The sequence below is a fragment of the Aedes albopictus genome, chromosome 3 (assembly GCF_035046485.1).
Source record: "Aedes albopictus strain Foshan chromosome 3, AalbF5, whole genome shotgun sequence".
Taxonomy (NCBI): domain Eukaryota; kingdom Metazoa; phylum Arthropoda; class Insecta; order Diptera; family Culicidae; genus Aedes; species Aedes albopictus.
The window spans coordinates 400412150-400430661 of record NC_085138.1 but is presented as its reverse complement, the minus strand read 5'-3'; the positions used below and the strand labels follow the sequence as shown (position 1 = coordinate 400430661).

The 18512-nt window shown below is 40.8% G+C and overlaps 1 protein-coding gene across 6 annotated transcripts in view; it reads right to left on the bottom strand.

Annotated features, from left to right (window-relative positions):
• The window catches only part of LOC109408342 (transcription factor AP-2-epsilon), a 254560-nt gene that overhangs the window by 36034 nt on the left and 200014 nt on the right, over positions 1–18512 (bottom strand). The window contains exon 1 of one of the 6 annotated variants that reach the window (XM_062856074.1): positions 13800–14146. The exons of the other annotated variants lie outside the window; for them this stretch is intronic. Within the exon in view, the coding sequence (XP_062712058.1) occupies positions 13800–13844 (45 nt within the window). The 5' untranslated portion in view covers positions 13845–14146. Of the gene's footprint in view, positions 1–13799; positions 14147–18512 lie in introns of those variants that run through there. 6 annotated transcript variants of the gene reach the window in all.

The window sequence follows — 18512 nt, the reverse complement described above, 5'->3', positions numbered from 1 at the left end:
AAAGCTATTTTCTGTCACATGTGTGGACATCCAGAAACCACAGCGTTTCGATGCCCACAGCAACATGACATTCGCCCAGCTTTCGAAGCTCGATCAAAAAACGAGTAGATAAGGAGTCTTTCGGGAACCGATCTCCTTTGCTCTCTAACGACAAGGTTCCCCACAGCCCATTTTTGCAATTTAACCAGACGTATCTGATCCAGACTTGTTTCCGCCGATGTCCTCATCTTACCGTATCCATATTGGATATCGAGGTTGAAGGATTAGCAGATACCGGGGCAAGTGTGTCGATTATTAGTTCACCGCCCTTGATTAATCGTCTCGGATTAAAAATCCACAATTGCGATATGAACATTCTGACTGCAGACCGCACGTCTTACACCTGTCTGGGATACGTTAACGTTCCTTTCCGATACCAAGGCAAAACTAAAGTCATTTCCACTTTAGTTGTGCCGGAGATATCGAAAACTTTAATCTTAGGGGTCGATTTTCTAAGAGCCTTTAATTTTCAACTGATTTGCAATCCGGATCAAAAATCGTCAAATGAATCGTTCGCTAGCTTACCGGAACGCAATCCAGATCTCAACTATGTCCAGGACTATTTCGGAGAAGAGGAAGACCAAATTTGTTTCCAACTCATTCCGTCTATCCTCCATAGTTCCAACGAGAAGTCTCCTGAGTTGGACGAAAGCCTCGAGATGCCTACCGTCGAAATCCCAAACAACCTTATTGATCGGCCCGAAGATCTTCCAACGGAGCACAAATTGACGATGGATCAGCGAACTGAATTATTTCAGGCTATCCAATGTTTGCCCATGACTAAAGAGGGAAATTTGGGACGAACGCATTTGTTGAAACATTCAATTGAATTGCTTCCAGGAGCTACTCCAAAACGAGTTCCGTCTTATCGGTGGTCTCCGGCAGTAGAGAAAGTAATTGATGAAGAAATGGATCGGTTACTTCGTCTTGATGTTATCGAGGAATGTGAAAGCTCAGCGGACTTCATAAATCCTTTGTTACCTATCAAAAAACCTACAGGTAAATGGCGAATCTGTTTGGATTCTCGTCGACTGAATTCGCTAACGAAAAAAGACGATTTCCCGATACCTAACATGTCTGTTATATTGCAGAGAATTAAGCGTGCGCGTTACTTCTCTGTTATTGATCTGACCGAATCCTACTACCAAGTGGAACTGGAGAGGGAGGCGAAAAATAAAACGGCGTTTCGGACCAACAAAGGGTTCTATCGCTTTAAGGTCATGCCATTTGGGCTGACTAATGCGCCCGCCACTATGGCCCGCCTTATGGTGAAAGTTCTAGGGCACGACTTAGAACCCTTCGTCTACGTCTATTTGGACGATATAATAATCACGTCTGAATCGCTGGAAGAACACCTTCGGTTGATTAGGATTGTCGGGGAACGTTTGGCAAAGGCAGGCTTGACCATAAATATCTTGAAATCGAAGTTCTGTCAGACTAGCATCCGATATCTAGGGTATGTACTATCCGAAGAGGGCCTGTCTATGGATGTAGCCAAAATCCAGCCCATTTTGGATTACCCGGCACCTCGGAACGTCAAAGACGTTCGACGTTTACTCGGGCTTGCCGGATTTTACCAAAAATTTATTAATAGTTATTCAGAAATCACGGTGCCAATCACGGATTTACTGAAAAAAGGGCGACAAAAATTTGTTTGGACCACAAAAGCGGAGGAAGCCCTTCAAAAACTAAAAGAGGCCTTAGTTTCGGCTCCCATATTAGCCAATCCTGATTTCTCCCAGACTTTCATAATAGAAACCGACAGTTCCGACCTGGCGATCGGATCCGTCTTAGTACAAATCCAAAACGGGGAGCGGAAATGTATCGCTTATTACTCGAAAAAACTTTCGAGTACTCAGCGTAAGTATAGCGCTACCGAACGCGAATGCCTCGCTGTCTTGCTCAGCATCGAGAATTTTCGACACTTCGTTGAAGGTCATCAATTTATTGTTCAGACCGATGCCATGAGCCTGACCTTTTTGCAGACCATGAGCATCGAGTCTAAAAGCCCCCGTATTGCCCGTTGGGCCTTGAAGTTGTCTAAATATGACGTGATCTTACAATACAAAAAGGGGAGTGAAAATATCCCCGCTGACGCTTTGAGCCGCTCAGTGTACACCGTAGATTCTGGTCTGATCGATCCATACATAGCGGGACTGAAACATCAAATCGAGAAGAACCCCGACCAATTTCGTGACTTCAAAATAGTCGATGGAAAGATTTTTAAATTCATTACAAACTCCACTCTTCCAGAAGATCCTTCGTTTCGGTGGAAAGAAGTGCTATCAATGTCGGATCGAAAGCCTATACTGGAGAAAATCCACAACACTGCACATTAAGGTTTCCTCAAAACCTTACAGAAAGTTCGGGAGCGGTACTACTGGCCGCGAATGGCGAGCCAGATCAAGCAATTCTGTGCAAGTTGCCTTGTCTGCAAGGAATCTAAAGTTCCGAATTTGAATGTACGCCCACCTTGTGGAAAACCAAAGCTATGTAGTCGACCCTGGGAGCTTATTTCCATTGATTTTCTTGGCCCATATCCCAAAACCAAAAAGGGAAACGTTTGGATCCTAGTCATTTGCGACTTTTTCTCAAAGTTTGTATTGGTCCAGTGTATGAAAGCGGCCACAGCGCCCGGCGTGTGCGCAGTGATGGAAAACTTGGTTTTCAACCTTTTTGGGGCGCCTTCAGTTTGCATCACTGATAACGCAAAGGTTTTTCAATCCGAGTTGTTCAGAAAACTGCTGGATCAGTATGGCGTAACTCAGTGGAACCTCGCGGTTTATCACCCGAGTCCCAACCCGGCGGAACGCGTAAACCGCGTGATTGTGACCGCTATCCGGTGTGCACTAAACCGTCAAACCGATCACCGAAATTGGGACGAATCGGTGCATAAAATCGCTGCGGCAATTAGAACCAGCGTCCATGAAAGCACTGGTTTTACGCCGTATTTCATTAACTTCGGCCGCAACATGATTAGCACCGGGACGGAATACGACCACCTGCGTGACTTTGAGCTGAAGACTGAATATGATCCGTCGCAGCGAAGCTCGGAAGTTCAAAGAATGTATGACATTGTCAGACAAAATCTTCATTCCGCATATCAACGGTACTCTCGCCCGTATAACTTGAGGGCCAACACAAAACATACGTTTAGCCCAGGTGATGTTGTGTATAAGCGAGATATGCACCTGTCAGATAAAGACAAACATTTTGTCGGCAAATTTGGCACTAAATTCAGCCGCGCGAAGATTTTAACCGCTCTAGGGACGAACACATACGTTCTAGAGGATGAAACAGGTCGTCGAATTCCTGGCATGTTTCACGGGTCTTTCCTGAAAAAGGCCTGAAGGCCTGAAAAAAAAAATCTCCCCAAAAAAGTATTCCCTTTCGTGGTAAAAACATAAGCTATGACTGCTCTACATCCACCGGGTATTGCATACACTATAAACCGTTAAGCCTAAACAAACACACAACACTAGTGGTGCTACGGTTCAGTCACGATACGAGATGTCCACGAGTTTCCTCGGTCGTTGACCTCTTGAAAAGTGCAACATTGCATTCACCAGCTATGACTGTGCATCCGCCCGATGCACGAACAAAAGCCAAAAGTAAAATACTCATTGAGGTGCAAAGGCAAACCGTCCAACGTTTGAGATGTCCTACGGTTTCCTCGCGTTGTGACCAACATTCAGCTTCGAACACACTAGAGTCAACTTAGAGTCTGCCCAGCCAGACAAAGTTCAATGACCCTGCATGGCGAAGCAAATATTTCACTCTAGAGTAGATGTCCTTTGTTTTTCAGCAAGAACAATGGATCATCCCATAATGGCACGTTCTGTAAATAGTCACTTTTGTAATTTGTCCGCGTAATTGTAACACTTGTCCGCGTAATTGTAAAAATTGTCCGCGTAATACACTAGTTGAATATTCACTGTAATTTTGTCGTATCTCCGATAGTTTCTGCATCCTCGATGAAAGCCGTAATTTCGTCGATAATCCTGGAAAAATCCATATACTTACCGCAATAGCATTCCTACATCCATCTTGTTCAACTTCACTATTCCATCTAACTGGTGTTGGCACTTCTTGTCAGCACTCACGCAAAACTTACAGCATCCGAGTTACTATGTTGGCTGTAAGGCATGATTCGGGCGCGAATGAGGTCGGTATGAGTGTCGGTTAGGTAATTAAGATAGGTAAGATGAAAAGAAATCAGTTTCCAATTCGTGATTGGAGTTATCGGTTCGGTCGAAATCGGTTTCCTGAAATCTCAGGAGTAATTCGGATATAGTTTAGTGCGGTTTTCAGAAATTTCTGAAGTTATTAGTGAATCTTTAAGGAAAGGATGGAAGGCGATTATGAAGCAAGTAAGTTTAGAGGAAGAATGTTTATAGATGGAACAGTACAGCATAGTGACTCATTCGGCAATAGTTTTCTTTTGTTTACAAGTTCAGTTCAGTTCACATCCACCCTTATTTAAATTTGTTTATTTTCATTAGTTCGATTAAACTTTACTACATCCAATAGGTTATTTTTGAATTGTTTTATAAGTGTTAAATGTTAATAAGTTAAAAACAACGTCTTTTATAAAAATTTTGAAATTTTTTAAATTTCAAAATTTTTATTTTCTTAGTATGTGCGTAAATGTAACGACTTTCTTATCAATTGCAATGGAATCCCTCAGAAATCCCTAGCAAACACAATATACAGCATGCGGCAGAGCCATCTTTCAAGAAAAAGAGAGATTGCGACACTCGCGTGACGGAATTTATGGCCCACTCTAATATCTCCCACCGTCTCGATTTAGTAAGAGAAAATAACGAAATGAAGAGCATGAGTGCTTGCGGAGTGAGGTGGCTCACGCCCCCCAGCAATATGGATTGCATTGGGGATCGCAACCTGCACCATGAGAGGAAATGCGAAGAAGAATCATCAAAGTGGGCTAAGCGGTAGATATTGGTTGCCCTATTTGATCTGCCCAGCAGATAGATTTGCTATGCAAAAATCTGAAACAATAGGTGTTTACTCGTTTCGCAAATTTGTATTGTTAAGCCTAAATCAGGCATTTATATGGGAATGCCACCAATCACTTTTGTGAAGGCAAGCGAGTTAGAAGCCCGTACCGTTTGTGGAAAGTTATCAAAAAAAAAATACCAAACCAGATTGTGAGTTAGTTCTGTGCGAATTGAATCATTAGATAGTGCGATCTTGATAGTTTGATTAATTGAGGTGAGACCAAAGCCTATAAATTTGTGGATGGAATTATGATCAGGTTAATCGTAGATTTTTCAGAATTGAATCGATCGTTAATCCTAAACTACTGTGTGGTTGAGAGATCAGAAAAAAAAACGCTTAGGTAAGCTAGTTTGTGAACTATGGATTTAGAGTGTATACTAATTTCGTTGTGGGACAGCGTTCCCTTCAACGAAGGGTTTTTATTTGGGTTCGTAAAACCCAACGCTACAGATCCTCCTCGCGGACCGGCGCAAGCTCCACGCGCATCCCTGGCACTGGCAGCTCTACGTACTTCGGCGCAAGCTACACGCGCAACGGAATCCCCGCGAGTCGGCTAAGCTCCACGCGTCTCGGTGCAAGCTCTAGGCGTAAACGGTGCTCATCTCTTTCCGGTGAACCCGGTGAGCCGATACCTCGCCGTGCGACGTATCTCACCACTCTCCTTGCGTTCTACCAACAACGAGCGACGCGCAAGCCCACTGCTTTTCGTCGTCCGAGCGATCACACTCGTTCGATTCCACCGCAGCATCCTTGCCAGGGCATCTCGCGGTGACCGCCTCAACGCAATTCACTATCCCGGTGAGACGACTCTCCCTGTTGCCTACCGTCGAAGCGCACCAGCGTCGAATATGCCTGCCGTCCGTAGTTCGAACGGTCACTCGCTCTCGCCTCGATAGCAGCATCCCCGTACCACGATCTCGCGGTACTCGCCCCTACGCAAGCCACAGTTAGAGAAACACTCAGAGAGTACCAGTTGGCCGAGGGCACCGCGCAGCCGCGACAACCGCCGCTCTCTCGACGACTTTGCCAGCAGGATCTCGCGCTCTGAGGAGCGACCGCGCTACACCAACGTGTCACAGTCGAGAAGATCAGTATACCTCGAAGATCGTCCACCAGATCTCACGCGCTGCAGCTGCAAGTTGCGCGACATCGGAGCAACACTACGATTGGGCCCCAACGTGAGAACAAAGTTTGTTCTATAGAACCGTAAGTTTTTCAAACCATTGAGCTCAATAGGTAGGACTAGTATAGTAAAGACCCATTGTATAATTGCGGTTACATCTTGACTAGGGCCTAATATATAACACTTCCTTCACTAAATTGTTTGAAGCTTCCCTATTTTAGTATTCTTTTTTTTTCAAATTTTATTCGGTGATCCTTTTTCCATTTTCTGATTTCGTTGGATCTTACGTTTGGGTTGTCGGAGAAATAGCGTGATTGAGCCACTTTCAAAACTCGCCCGTGACAGAGTCTCAAAGCCGGACCCTAAAAAGCGTCGCAGCCTCTCTAACCCGAGAGTGGCGCTAAAGCTGCTGACGTTGTGTGCAAAAGAACCGTTACAAGCTTATTTTAACGATCGATTTGGCGATCACTTTCGTTACTACGAATGTGTTGAAACTGTTGAAAATGTTTTGTTGATTGGTTTCGATTGGTTTTCATATTCATTTTTTTTTGGCAGTGAATTGGCAAAGAAAGATACAGCTAAAAATTGTGCAAGTGTTTTGTTTATACAATATTACCCTGAAGATTAGCCTTTGTAAAGCTTTGCCTTTGTATGCTTTGTGGCCTGACTAGTACAGCACTAGCTGTACTAGTCATATCAAAAAAGGAAAAAGCTGCGATTTAATACGCAAAACTGTAAGTAAATTTATGCAATTCAGTATCATAATTTATATTTTATATAACCCATTTTGGTATCATAATGGTCATTTTTTTCGAACTGGTTCATTATACAACTGAAATGAGTTGCATAATGAAAAATAGTTGTATAATGTTCATAATGCAACTCATTTGAGTTGCATTATGAACATTATGCAACTCAAATGGGTTGCATTATGAAAAAATCATTGCATAAAATTTTGTATGGAACTCGTTGCAAAACTCGATTTCTTCAGCACTCTTCGTATTTATCCAACTCGGCAAGCCTCGTTGGATAAATGTACGACTCGTGCTGAAAAATCAACTTTTTGCAACTTGTTACATAAATAGCTATTAATGCACAGCTTCCAACATTGAAAAGCATTACTAAAGCCAATTTTATACATTTCTAAAGAATCCATTGGATCACATCTATTGGCCACGAGAAAGCTTCTATCGTCAACAGGTGAATCAAATCAGTGCCTCTTTTTTCTGCAACCACTTGCTAATGTCTATGATTTTCGGGAAAATCGAACGGATGGGCCTTTTGAATTAAATTTGGGACAACTGTTGTCATCGTATAGCTCTTGGTTAGCCCATAAAAATGGTGTCACCTGAGTCTGTGCGCAGTTTTTTCCGGTCGTCGCGTTAGTCGGGCCGTTCACTTCCGGTCCACTGGCGGGGCAGCCAATTTCTGGCTCTGACAAAACACCAAAAGGGCAGTCTTCCTGCTTTATAAATGCTTTTCTTTTGTCCCGAATCGCAACAAGACTACAACGACGACGACAGAGCTCAACCAACCAGGCAACACCGAAATCGTGCGGGTTTTAATTCAAAGTAATCATCTGGAGGACGCGCGGTTGATAAATGGCCAAATAGGAGTGACATGTCCAACTTTGTGGTCAAAATATGTGTTGATTTATTTTAAAATATATATGAAAGCTTTTCTTATAAACTTTTAGAAAAAAGTAGTCACTTTAGGCCATGGTTTCCCAAACTGTGGGTCGCGACCCCCCAGGGGGGTCGCCGGCCTTCATCCAGGGGGTCGCGAGGGACAGTAAAATATTTTAGTGTAACAGCCAACAAATGAGGGAATTTCTATGGGGGGTCGCGAAAACTACGTCTGCTGGCAAAAGGGGGTCGCGCGACCTGAATGTTTGGGAAACTATGCTTTAGGCCTTTTGGTGCTTCTGGTGATTCCTTTGAAAACAAGCAAAAACCTCAAGAAATATTTTCTTTTAAACCGAACTCAGAGGCATTCTTCAGCTTCTGAGGAAGCTCTGAATATATTTTTGGCATTTCAAGCGAAGCTACTAGTAAAAACTATAATAGAATTCAAAGACGATCCCCAGAGGCCTTCACAGAAATGCTTGGGGACAATGCCCTACGTAGGGCAATGACTCAAGAAAACCTAACCTCTAAAAGCAGAGCTGAAATTTTCCAACAGCACTTTGTGATTGCGATATTTTATTTGTTCTTTCTTTAACTTATGACTTGTATGTGACGGTTAAATTCCGATCGACTAAGCGAGAGAGAAATGAAAAAAAAAGTTGTCATGCTCACACGCAGCGTGCTGATAGCGATTTGTAACAACGACAATTTTTTTCCATTTTCTGTCAGTGAGTGTTCCCACCAACGGTGGCATATAAGGCTGACTCACGCATGAGACAATTGATAACACTAGTTTACAAAATAAAACAAAAGCCGTAAACTTCTGTCTACGACCAAAATTTTTGAAGCACAATAGGAAGCAAGCAGCTGCGGTTTTGCTAAAGTGCCGATAGTGGCGCTTTTCTGATAAATGCGGTAAACGTGATAACAGTGTAAACAAGCAGAGAAGCTTGCGCTACGGAATCATAGACGGCGCTCGTGTTCCATGTGTTTTTCACATATACAGCGGCGCCGCCTGGCACCTATCCACTCGAAACATCATGCGCAACACGGGTGCAAAATGCCAGTCAGAAAAAAAGAAGTAAACAACTTGAAATTTGTATGGTGATGTAATCAATTCTCTGTTACTGCAATGAATCCAGAAGAAACGCGTGAGGATAATGATTTTGTTACTAATTTGCAACTTTTTACCCCAAGGCACAAATCGCTGCGATGCGAAACAAGTGCAAGCCAGCGATTTGTCCATACAAGAAAAATGATTTTACTTTTAATGTGGTGGCGCCATCTCTGAGAAAATCAAGCTTTGATTCCTTACTATTTAGCTCTGATTTCGAAACCGTGCATCAATTTTTTTTTAAGTAGAACAGTTTTTGAGTTTTAGCTCTATATTGAGCTTTACAACTTTTTAAAATATGAAATTAACTAAAATTCAAATATCTAGCGTTTTGTTCAACCAATTTAAAATCTTTTTCCATAAACTAAGAGCTGAATATAAGACCATTCGATCATCTAAATTGCAGGTTTTGCGTCAGATTGATGAAATTCAAGATGTTGGCAGGTTTTAGGGACAATCTCCTTAAATTTTAGCAAAATTTCCAAAAATATATGGAGAAATGTATTTCTTTTAATAAGAAATAAATAATTTAAAAATTCTTTCTCAACGTTTATTTGACATATCATACGTAGGCGAGTACAGTAAAAAATTCAGCCCCATCGGAGCATTGATTACGAAGAATGAGATTTGTGAAGTGAGCGTCTTTGCTTAAAAATAGAACAAACATCGATTTCAAATCATCAACCTTGTACGGAAAGTCGAAAAAAATTCCGCTCTACTGTATTTTTTTTCATTCGCGTTTTCGAACTCAGGGCATGATTCTACACCAAAAATGATCACCAGCTTATCGAGTTCAAAAATGCTGTAAACTAGTGTAATCTGTCAGCACGAGCAGTGTGTGGATGAAGAAGGAGGAAGCTTGGTAGGGTCTCTCCTGAATAGAGGTCTTGGATTCTGTAGATCCTTACACCGCGGAACCGAAAATGACCGTCGGAGTGGATCAATCAAGGGACCAATATCGGTTAAAAATTGGAGCTAAGATGGATACTAGGATAGACACGCTCCCAAGGTGACATATTGAATCACACAACCAGTAAAATTTGAGGAAATTCCTGTGAAATTTAGAGAGAGCTAGGAAGCTCTTGGTTAAAACACCAATAATTATTCAGATGACATTCTGCCTGATAGAATACACTGGAACCTCTTTTTTTTTTGCCATGAACAGGACGTGTATACATTGGAAACGTGCATTTATAGGTATACCTCGATTTAGTGGACATTTAAATTTTGTCTATAAAATCGAATTTCACATAAAATCCGAGCATTTTTTTTTTTTAATTTTATTTCGATTCAAATTTTATATCAAAATGTATCAAAGCATATCAAAACTGCACGAAAACTGAATTTTTGAATTTCTCCAGATAGTTCATCTATGGATTCTTTAAATATTCCTGTTTTTTTTTAAATTCTTTCACGAATTCATTTAGAATTTTCTTCAGATTGTTTAAAAAAATCCTTCTGAAATTTCTTCATCGATACTTTTCCTTCGAATTACTTCGAAAATTTCAGCGGTGATTTCTTCAAAAGTTGTTCATTGTTTTTTTTAGAAGTATGTGAAGAACTAGCATAGGTTAAAATTCACGAAAATAAGAAGAATTAAAAAAAAAATGCTTTCAGAAGTTGTTCTAGCGTTTTTTTTTTAAATTTAGTTCTAGTTGTTCTTTCAAAACTCAAGCGGTTCCATCAGAGATTCCTCCAGGAACTTTTCCGTGGTAATGTACTAGTGAAGGAGCACTGATAGCTCTGATGTTACCTTGACAGCACTGGAAATAATTTATCACACACCTTGTCAGTAATCTGGCGAAGCATAACAATGACTTTTTATGGAATTTGCTACAAATTGTCGAATTCATTCAGCTGAGTACACGCCAAGATAGTATAATGCTAGTAAAAATATCAGGAATATATTTCAATTCTCGGTGAGCAAGTCATGAGAAATCTTGAAAGAAGTTTGTTAGACAGCTTTGAGGGAATGGGCAGATTACATACATCCACCGAAAAGGTTGTCACTGTTAAGGGATCTTTAAAAAATATCACCAGAGACTCACCTCATACACTCCTCTCATCGTGATCATCAGCAAAGCGAGAGATATTCATAAATGATAAAGTCAGAAAGGGAAGTATGAGATCAAGTAAACTATATAACTAGGAATGCCATGAGGTATGCCTTGGCACTATTATGGGTGCTCCACAAAACAATTTATTGATTGCTCCGCGTTCCAAAGGACTGAAAACCCCTGCATTATAAGACATCATTATAAAAAAACTGCAAGTTTTAAACTGATTGGAAATTGAAAATTTTAACATGTACATAAAGACGAGGTAAAATGTACATTAAATCGAAGAACTTAAGTCGAGAATCGATATAATTGATGGTCTACTAAATCGACGTATACCTGTATTAAAACAGGACATAAAAATAGGGAGCTTTGTGCCAAAATTAAATGCTTTGAATGAGTGGACTTAATTCTCGTGAAAAAGTTTTGTTCCTGGGGGTTTGGGCGCTGTCCATTAACTACGTAGACTTTTTTTCGGCCATCTCAGACCCCCCCCCTCCCCCCTCGTAGACTTTTGTTCATACAAAATTTTCGAAATTTATATGGAGCGTAGACTTTGGCCAGACCCCCCCCCCCAGTCCCCCCCTAAGAGTCTACGTAGTTTATGGACAGACCCTTGAGAGTCTGGGATTTCAGGGGAGCTTAAGAGAAGAAGGGGTTCTAGGGAATTTAAAGGGGGTTCAAGTTTTTCAGGATTTAAAGTCCTTTTAGAGGCGTTTCAAAGTCATATCTGAAATCAACTGAGACTTCCTGAAACACCCCCTGTAGCCCAATAAAACGCCTTGAAACCTCCTGAGACCCCCTGAATCATCACTGAGATTCCCGTGAATGCACCTGAAGCCTTCTGAGCAGAAATGCCAGATGCCCATCAAAATCCGTGTAAAAATCAGCATCACATACAGAAAAACTCCACTTAGTTCAAAAATCTGCTACCAGTATGAATACTCGAAGATTCGCAAATGCAGATAAATCTGTATATATGGAATCCCTGCTTTGAAAACCGCCTTAAACACCCCTGGGACCCAAGTGTAGATTAAGCATAAGTTAAAATACACGGCAATAAACATTTAAAAAAGCCCCCGGGACCCCTTTTACCCCCTAGAACCCCCTGCTTCTGAGACCTCCTAAAACGCCTCTGAGACACCCTTAAACCCCACTGAATCCTCTAGTGAATTCCCCAAACGCCCCTGATATTTAATTGAATCCTTCTGACACATCCTGAAATGTCCCTGAGACTCGTTGAAATCTCTCAATACTCCTCAGATCACACGAAACACCGCTTAGACCCTATTAAAACTCCAGGTACTCTCAGAAACCTACCTGGATCCCCCTGACATGGCCAGCAAACGCTACATAACGCCCTGGAAATGCTCCATAAACCTTTTTGAATGCTCCTAAAGCCTCCTAAAATGCTCTAATACTCTCTGAAATGCCTCTGAGATTCCCTGAAATATCATAACACCCCTTAAAACCACATTAAGTTTCTTGAAACCACCAGAAACCTCTAAAGCCTCCTGAAACCTTTTTGAAACCCCTCTGAAACTTCTTTGAAATCCCTGTGGAACCCGCTGAGTCCCCTGAAACCTCATGAAACATCCTTGAAAGTTTTTTAAAACCCATTAACACCCTTTCAAATCCCCTCGAAACCCATGTAAAATCCTTTCTGAGACTCTTTATTGATCCCCCTTCCCCGTAGATCGCCTATTCGTCCCTACCTCCTTTGGCTTTTGCCTGTAAACACCGTGATGAATTCCAACAATTTTCAAAATGGGGATGAAAAAATGTTCCCAACTAACGAAATTTTGATAATCATCATGTAAAATATTAAACTGATGTATCTCCGAATCCAAATCAAATAGAAATGTGACGTTTTCGACAATGTTATTCTTGCACACAACAGAAACACGTGTTTGATAAACAAATAGAGATTTGAATTACGAAAAGAGATCCATTTTCTTCAATGGGCATCGAACCCCCGTCTTTCAATTCGCTAGACGGGCGCTTCTTTCCTCCATGCTACGGAACCACTTTCCCCTGAAAGCACAGAACTGAACACGATTCCACTAATGCACATAGTTTGTACATACCTTTTCACAATTCAAATCTCCTTCGGATGGAATTAGATGAACACCTTCACGTCTCTGTTGTGTGCAATGTGCGTGAGTGTCAGAGCGGAGAAAGAAATTATTTTTGAAAATTGTCGTGAGCTTCTGGCACTGTCTATTCGATGAATTATCGGTATGACAATTAATGTGCCGTCGGACTCTCGACGAGTCGGTTTTCGGCTGATCTATTACGGTAGTGTAACCTAAAGTGTCTCGAGTATACCAAAGTGGCGAATCCTGGTTGTTTTGAAAGGTGTCCCGCTCGATTGGAACTATGGGGATGACAGAAAATCGACTTTTCCAATTTTGACGTTTCTCCTCTTTGTTTTATCCAGGCTTGCTAGTGTGACCATATAGCACCCTACAAATGTTAATTTCTCGAGTTTTGCTTAGGCTAATGAAGCCAAGTGGAAATTACAACGTTTGATTGCGAAGATATTTTATACCCAAGGAATGTCAAGGATTTCCATTACGAAAAGTTTCTGGACCGACCAGGAATCAAACCGTCACCCACAGCATGGTCATGCTGAATACCCACACCTTTACAGCTGTGGCTATAGGAACCCTTCGTGCCTAAGTTGTTTTAAGCACTGTAAACGCATTTTAAAAATTTAGGACAAATAAAATTTTGGCCAGAATTTTCCCCCAGTTACCCATACGCGTCCCAGCGAGTCGGAAATTCGGAGATTTCACGGGTGAGCCAAACACAATAAATACCTGTACTTCGATAACGGATGACATGTCCACGTAAGCGAGGGCCATGATTGCGATGCCGACGACGGCCTGGGCCTCAGGTTGCACTCGGGACTTTGGATGTGGCGAGTTGATTGCAAGATTTTAACTCGTCCCGCCGAAATTCGGTCAACTCTTCAGGTCGGCAGCTGTCCCTCCCGCGTCGTCCAACGCTCCGCGCCGTTCGCGGTAGTTACGCGGTCGTTAATTTCAAATCACAACACCATCAATTTTCAACATTGTCAACATTGTTTGTCTTATTATATTTTGGCATTTTTCCCGTTCGGTTATTTGATGCACCTACCACCGAACCCGTACGTGTGTTACAACTGTGGAAGAGCAGAGGCGGAGAGGGGCTCATCAAAAAATACTGTCACACTGAGTGGTTGACTGCGGTCACGGAAACGGCCTGACGGATGGATATTACAATCAATTAGCACTGTTTCTTTCGTCTGTTGGTTGGATGGTCGGATGGAGATCGGAGCAGAGTTTGTCGTTGCTTGACGACAGGCGCTGATGCATTATAATGATGCTGGGATCGGGATCGAGAAGACGCGCGGCATCAGACTCATCAGAGTTGGTAAGAAATGGGGATTGACAAGAACCCCGCATTTACTTCGGACGCGGGGGAGCAACAGAAGCGGAAAGATATTAAAAAGTTATGGACCGCTTTATTGTGGCGTGGGAAATTTGGTTTATCGACGGCGTTTTTTTTCGTTTGTCTGCTTCGAGATGATGCGCTGATGATGTCGCGCATACCTTTCAACGACTGAGGCGAAAAAACATACATTTGTTCGCGCGCTGCACTAGCGCGCACGGTGGCAGGTTAATTGTAGCGATTACTGATAGTTTGTTTTTTGTCCGAGTTAGCTCAGTAAGACAATCTGGGGTTTTTGTTTGTCTGTGTTTTTTTTACTTTGTTAGTTTGGAGATGGATGGTTTGTGGAAAACTGCTGTTAATTGATGTTGCGCAAACAAATACCACGGATAAATTTTAGCATTTCATTTCAATTGGTGTTGTTATGTGATGTTATATCATATTTAACCATTTTTAAATTTGGATGAATCACGAGCTCGCAATACACTACGACAAGCTAGAATATCCAGAATGTGGCATAACTGGAAGGAGATGATGGGCAGGCTATGTTACAGGAATGTCGGACAACGACACTGTAAAAACGATGTTCTTCACATATCCGGTTGGTATATACCAACTTGCATAAGAAAGCGATAGGATGGGTAGAATTTCGGGCGTAATCGAGGATAGAGATTGAAAGCCCTAAGCAAACTCAGTATTGTGGCGTACCATTGTTGATTATGTCTGGAGCAACATTTGAAAAGGGCATACAAGCATTAGTAAACAATGACTTCACACGTCGCTCCTGAGCCCCCATCAGCTTATTCACAAAAACTAAGACCGTTATCAGATAGAGCAAACATCGATCTTTCGGATAACGGCGTTCATTTGCGTGGGCGGGAGCGTTTTCGAAAAAAGACACAAGACCTCTTGGGCCCTTTTCAAATGTTGCTCCAGATGTGTTATCTTAAATTTGATATGGGAAAAATTAATGCACGTGTGTTGCTGGTGAACCATTTGAAATGGTTCATTACAATCATCTAATCTTGTTTTTATAACTATTCAAACGTTCTTGAAATATTGAAATTACTGTAAATGTCACTGATTTCAGTTGCAAAGCGGGATGCAAACAATTGACTGAGCAACAGCGACGAACCCTTCAGGGCATGCAGTATGCATGTGATAACTCTCTATGTTTTTCTTCCTACCATTATAGCAGCCACTAAGCACAACGAATCAAACGCAACTGTCTAAATCCCCGGGCAATGGCCAATTGAGTTATCATTCTGCAGAAATTCCTGCTCACTTCCGTCAAATTATTCGCATTTTCCAAATTACTCCGTGGTGCCAAAATGGAACCCATTAACGTCTCCGCCACTACCTGAAGTAAGCTACACTTGGGCTGTCTAATTGCTAAATGGACAACCTAATCGCCGACAACCCAACCACCACCGTGGATCAGCAGGTGCACTTTTTTCGAAGAAACCACCCAAGAACCACATTCCACAGTTGGTTGTAGTTGCGTGGTCCCCTAAGTCAGCTAACCCAGACGACGGCCGCCGCCGCCACCTGATAGGGCTGAAATGCGAAAACTGCCGCATAAAATCAGTAATCTGCAGTCCAGCCGGGAATTGTATCCATTTCGGAAGTGGACTTTTGTTATGCTACCGCACCGCACCGTCGGTCTGTGAATCACCGAAAACGTGTAAATGCAACTGGCAGTGACTCAATACCATAGTGGTACGGACAGCTGGACAAATACACTCCGAACCAATGATTCTGTTCAAAATATCCTCATTTACAGTTAAATATGCTACTTCGCAAATCACAATTGACAGTGGTCTACAGTATTGTGCTTATCGTATTACTGTAATTCTATCAATCAGTTGAGAGAATAGCATACGTTAATCATAACTATGCATGTTAATGTACGTCTCAAAGGTATTTTGGGTGAAAAAATAAAAAAAAACATGTTTTTGTTATTTGTTAAACAATCTGCTCTGCAATACTTTTTGACTATTTTTACAACAAATAGCCTTTTAGTTTCAAAAGATCAAACATATTTGAATCTGAATCTGACCTTGAAAATAATTTGTTGGATTGAAATGATGTATTTATATATGTTTGTGGATAGTTGAAGGACTTTAGAAAAACAAATCACTGAAAGTAATATGCATCGCGGATCTATGTTAGATTTCATATAATTTCAATTTTCCAAAAACGTTACCCTTCGATTATTTTTATCATTTTTCCGTGGAAAGCTGACTTTTACCCTCAAAGTTTGTCAAGTAGCCTGGGATAATCAAGTGCTTCTCACTAGTTGTTCTCGAATTGTTATTTTATATAGATTTTTAAAACAAGCAAATGGAAATAAATTTTGGGGATTTTGACATTAAAAATAGATTCTATGAACGAAAAAACCATGCATATTTTTACCTACATTCAGCCACACTGAAGTTAAATTTTGGACCTTGCTAAATGGTATTCGAGACGGTCTCAAAATAAACATGTTTAGGAAATAGTAAATATATTTTCATAAAATGTTTCCTCTGGCATGTTTTAAAGACCGATGAACAACGAAAGATCGGGAGAATAGTTAAAAGCATTTCACAATCCTGGGCTACTTGGCAAATTTTGAGGATGGAAGTCAGGTTTCCACGGAAAAATAATAAAACAATCTAAGTGTAAGATTTTTGGAAAGTTGAAATTATATGACGTCTAACATAGATCCGCGTTGAATATTACTCTCAGTGTATTTATTTCTAGAAGTTCTTCAAAAAACCTCAAACATCTTTGAAGACAATTCGTTCTAACATAACGATTCGGGGTTATATTTTTTTGAAGAAGAAACTAAGGTCAATTTCAAACATCATTTTCAAAAATTAGGTAAGGAAAAATGGTTATATGTTGATGCAAGAGTAAATGATTCACGAAATCTAGTTCATGAACAAAATCTCATTGAAATTGAAAAAAAAAGTCGAAAATGGCATATTTTTTCGTGTTTTGGGAAACATGCATACATTTGTTGCTATTCTAGGCGCCATTCCTTTCAAATTCCTGCAGTCGATAATGACAAATTTTCAAAAGAAGTTTCTTAACACAGCTTTGGAACTTCCTGCAAAGTATTCAAAGTCTTTCTTTTGAGAAAAATCGAGTTTTATTTTATTTTAATATCTTGCGTGTTTTTTTTAGAAAGTCAATGAAAACTTTTCCGAAAACTTGCAAACGAGATTTTCTGTGAAATGTTTGTTAGTTTTTGAAGCCGATTTGGAAAAGGTAGGTTTGCAAATTTATAGAGGAATTTCAAATTGTAATGTTTGAAGAATGCCCAAAACATTTCTTAAAAGGATGCTAAGAAAAGTCTTCTCCAGACAGCTTAAAAAAACATCTGAGGATATTTGAACGTCTAGAGAAAACGGACTTTTAGAAGTTATTCCAGGTTTAAATTTCAATAGAACTTGCAGAGGAATTTCTGATGAATGTCTCTAAAGTGGATTCCTAATTACGTTTCTGGCTAACAAATAGGAGTTTCCCCCTCTTTTCTGGAAGTATTGCTAAGTATTATCCACAATCCCTATTTTTTTTTGGGAAGTTTTGAAAGGCAATTTTTGAAAACACCTTTTTTTTAAGAGGAATTGTAGGATAAACATTTGGAAGTTTTTTTATCGAATAAATTGTTGAATACATCTACATGAATACAGTCGAGTTTTCAATTAGACGCTGGCACCCACTTTACTCCCACCGCAATTTCTTAGCTGTCTTGCTTCCAATTCAGTTCTTTTTTAGTGCAGTTAGTGCTTACTATAGACTGATCACATACAAAAAATGAACTTAATCGATTAGACGACAGCCTGGAAAACGCGGTGGGCGTAAAGTGGGTGGTAGCGTCTAATAGGAGACCCGATTGTACATGAATGAACTTAATAATACTTAAGAATTTGGTCCAAAAGTGTGCAAGAAAATTCATGGTATAAGGTCTATGAAATTTAAGCTAAATTTGTTTATTTCTGGGTAAACGATATCTTCTCAGCAAATTCGAACCAAACACAAGAATGCAGAAGAAAAATCGTTCACGGTGTCTATGGTAGAAGAATATTATTAGAAAAAAAAATCGTTGATGA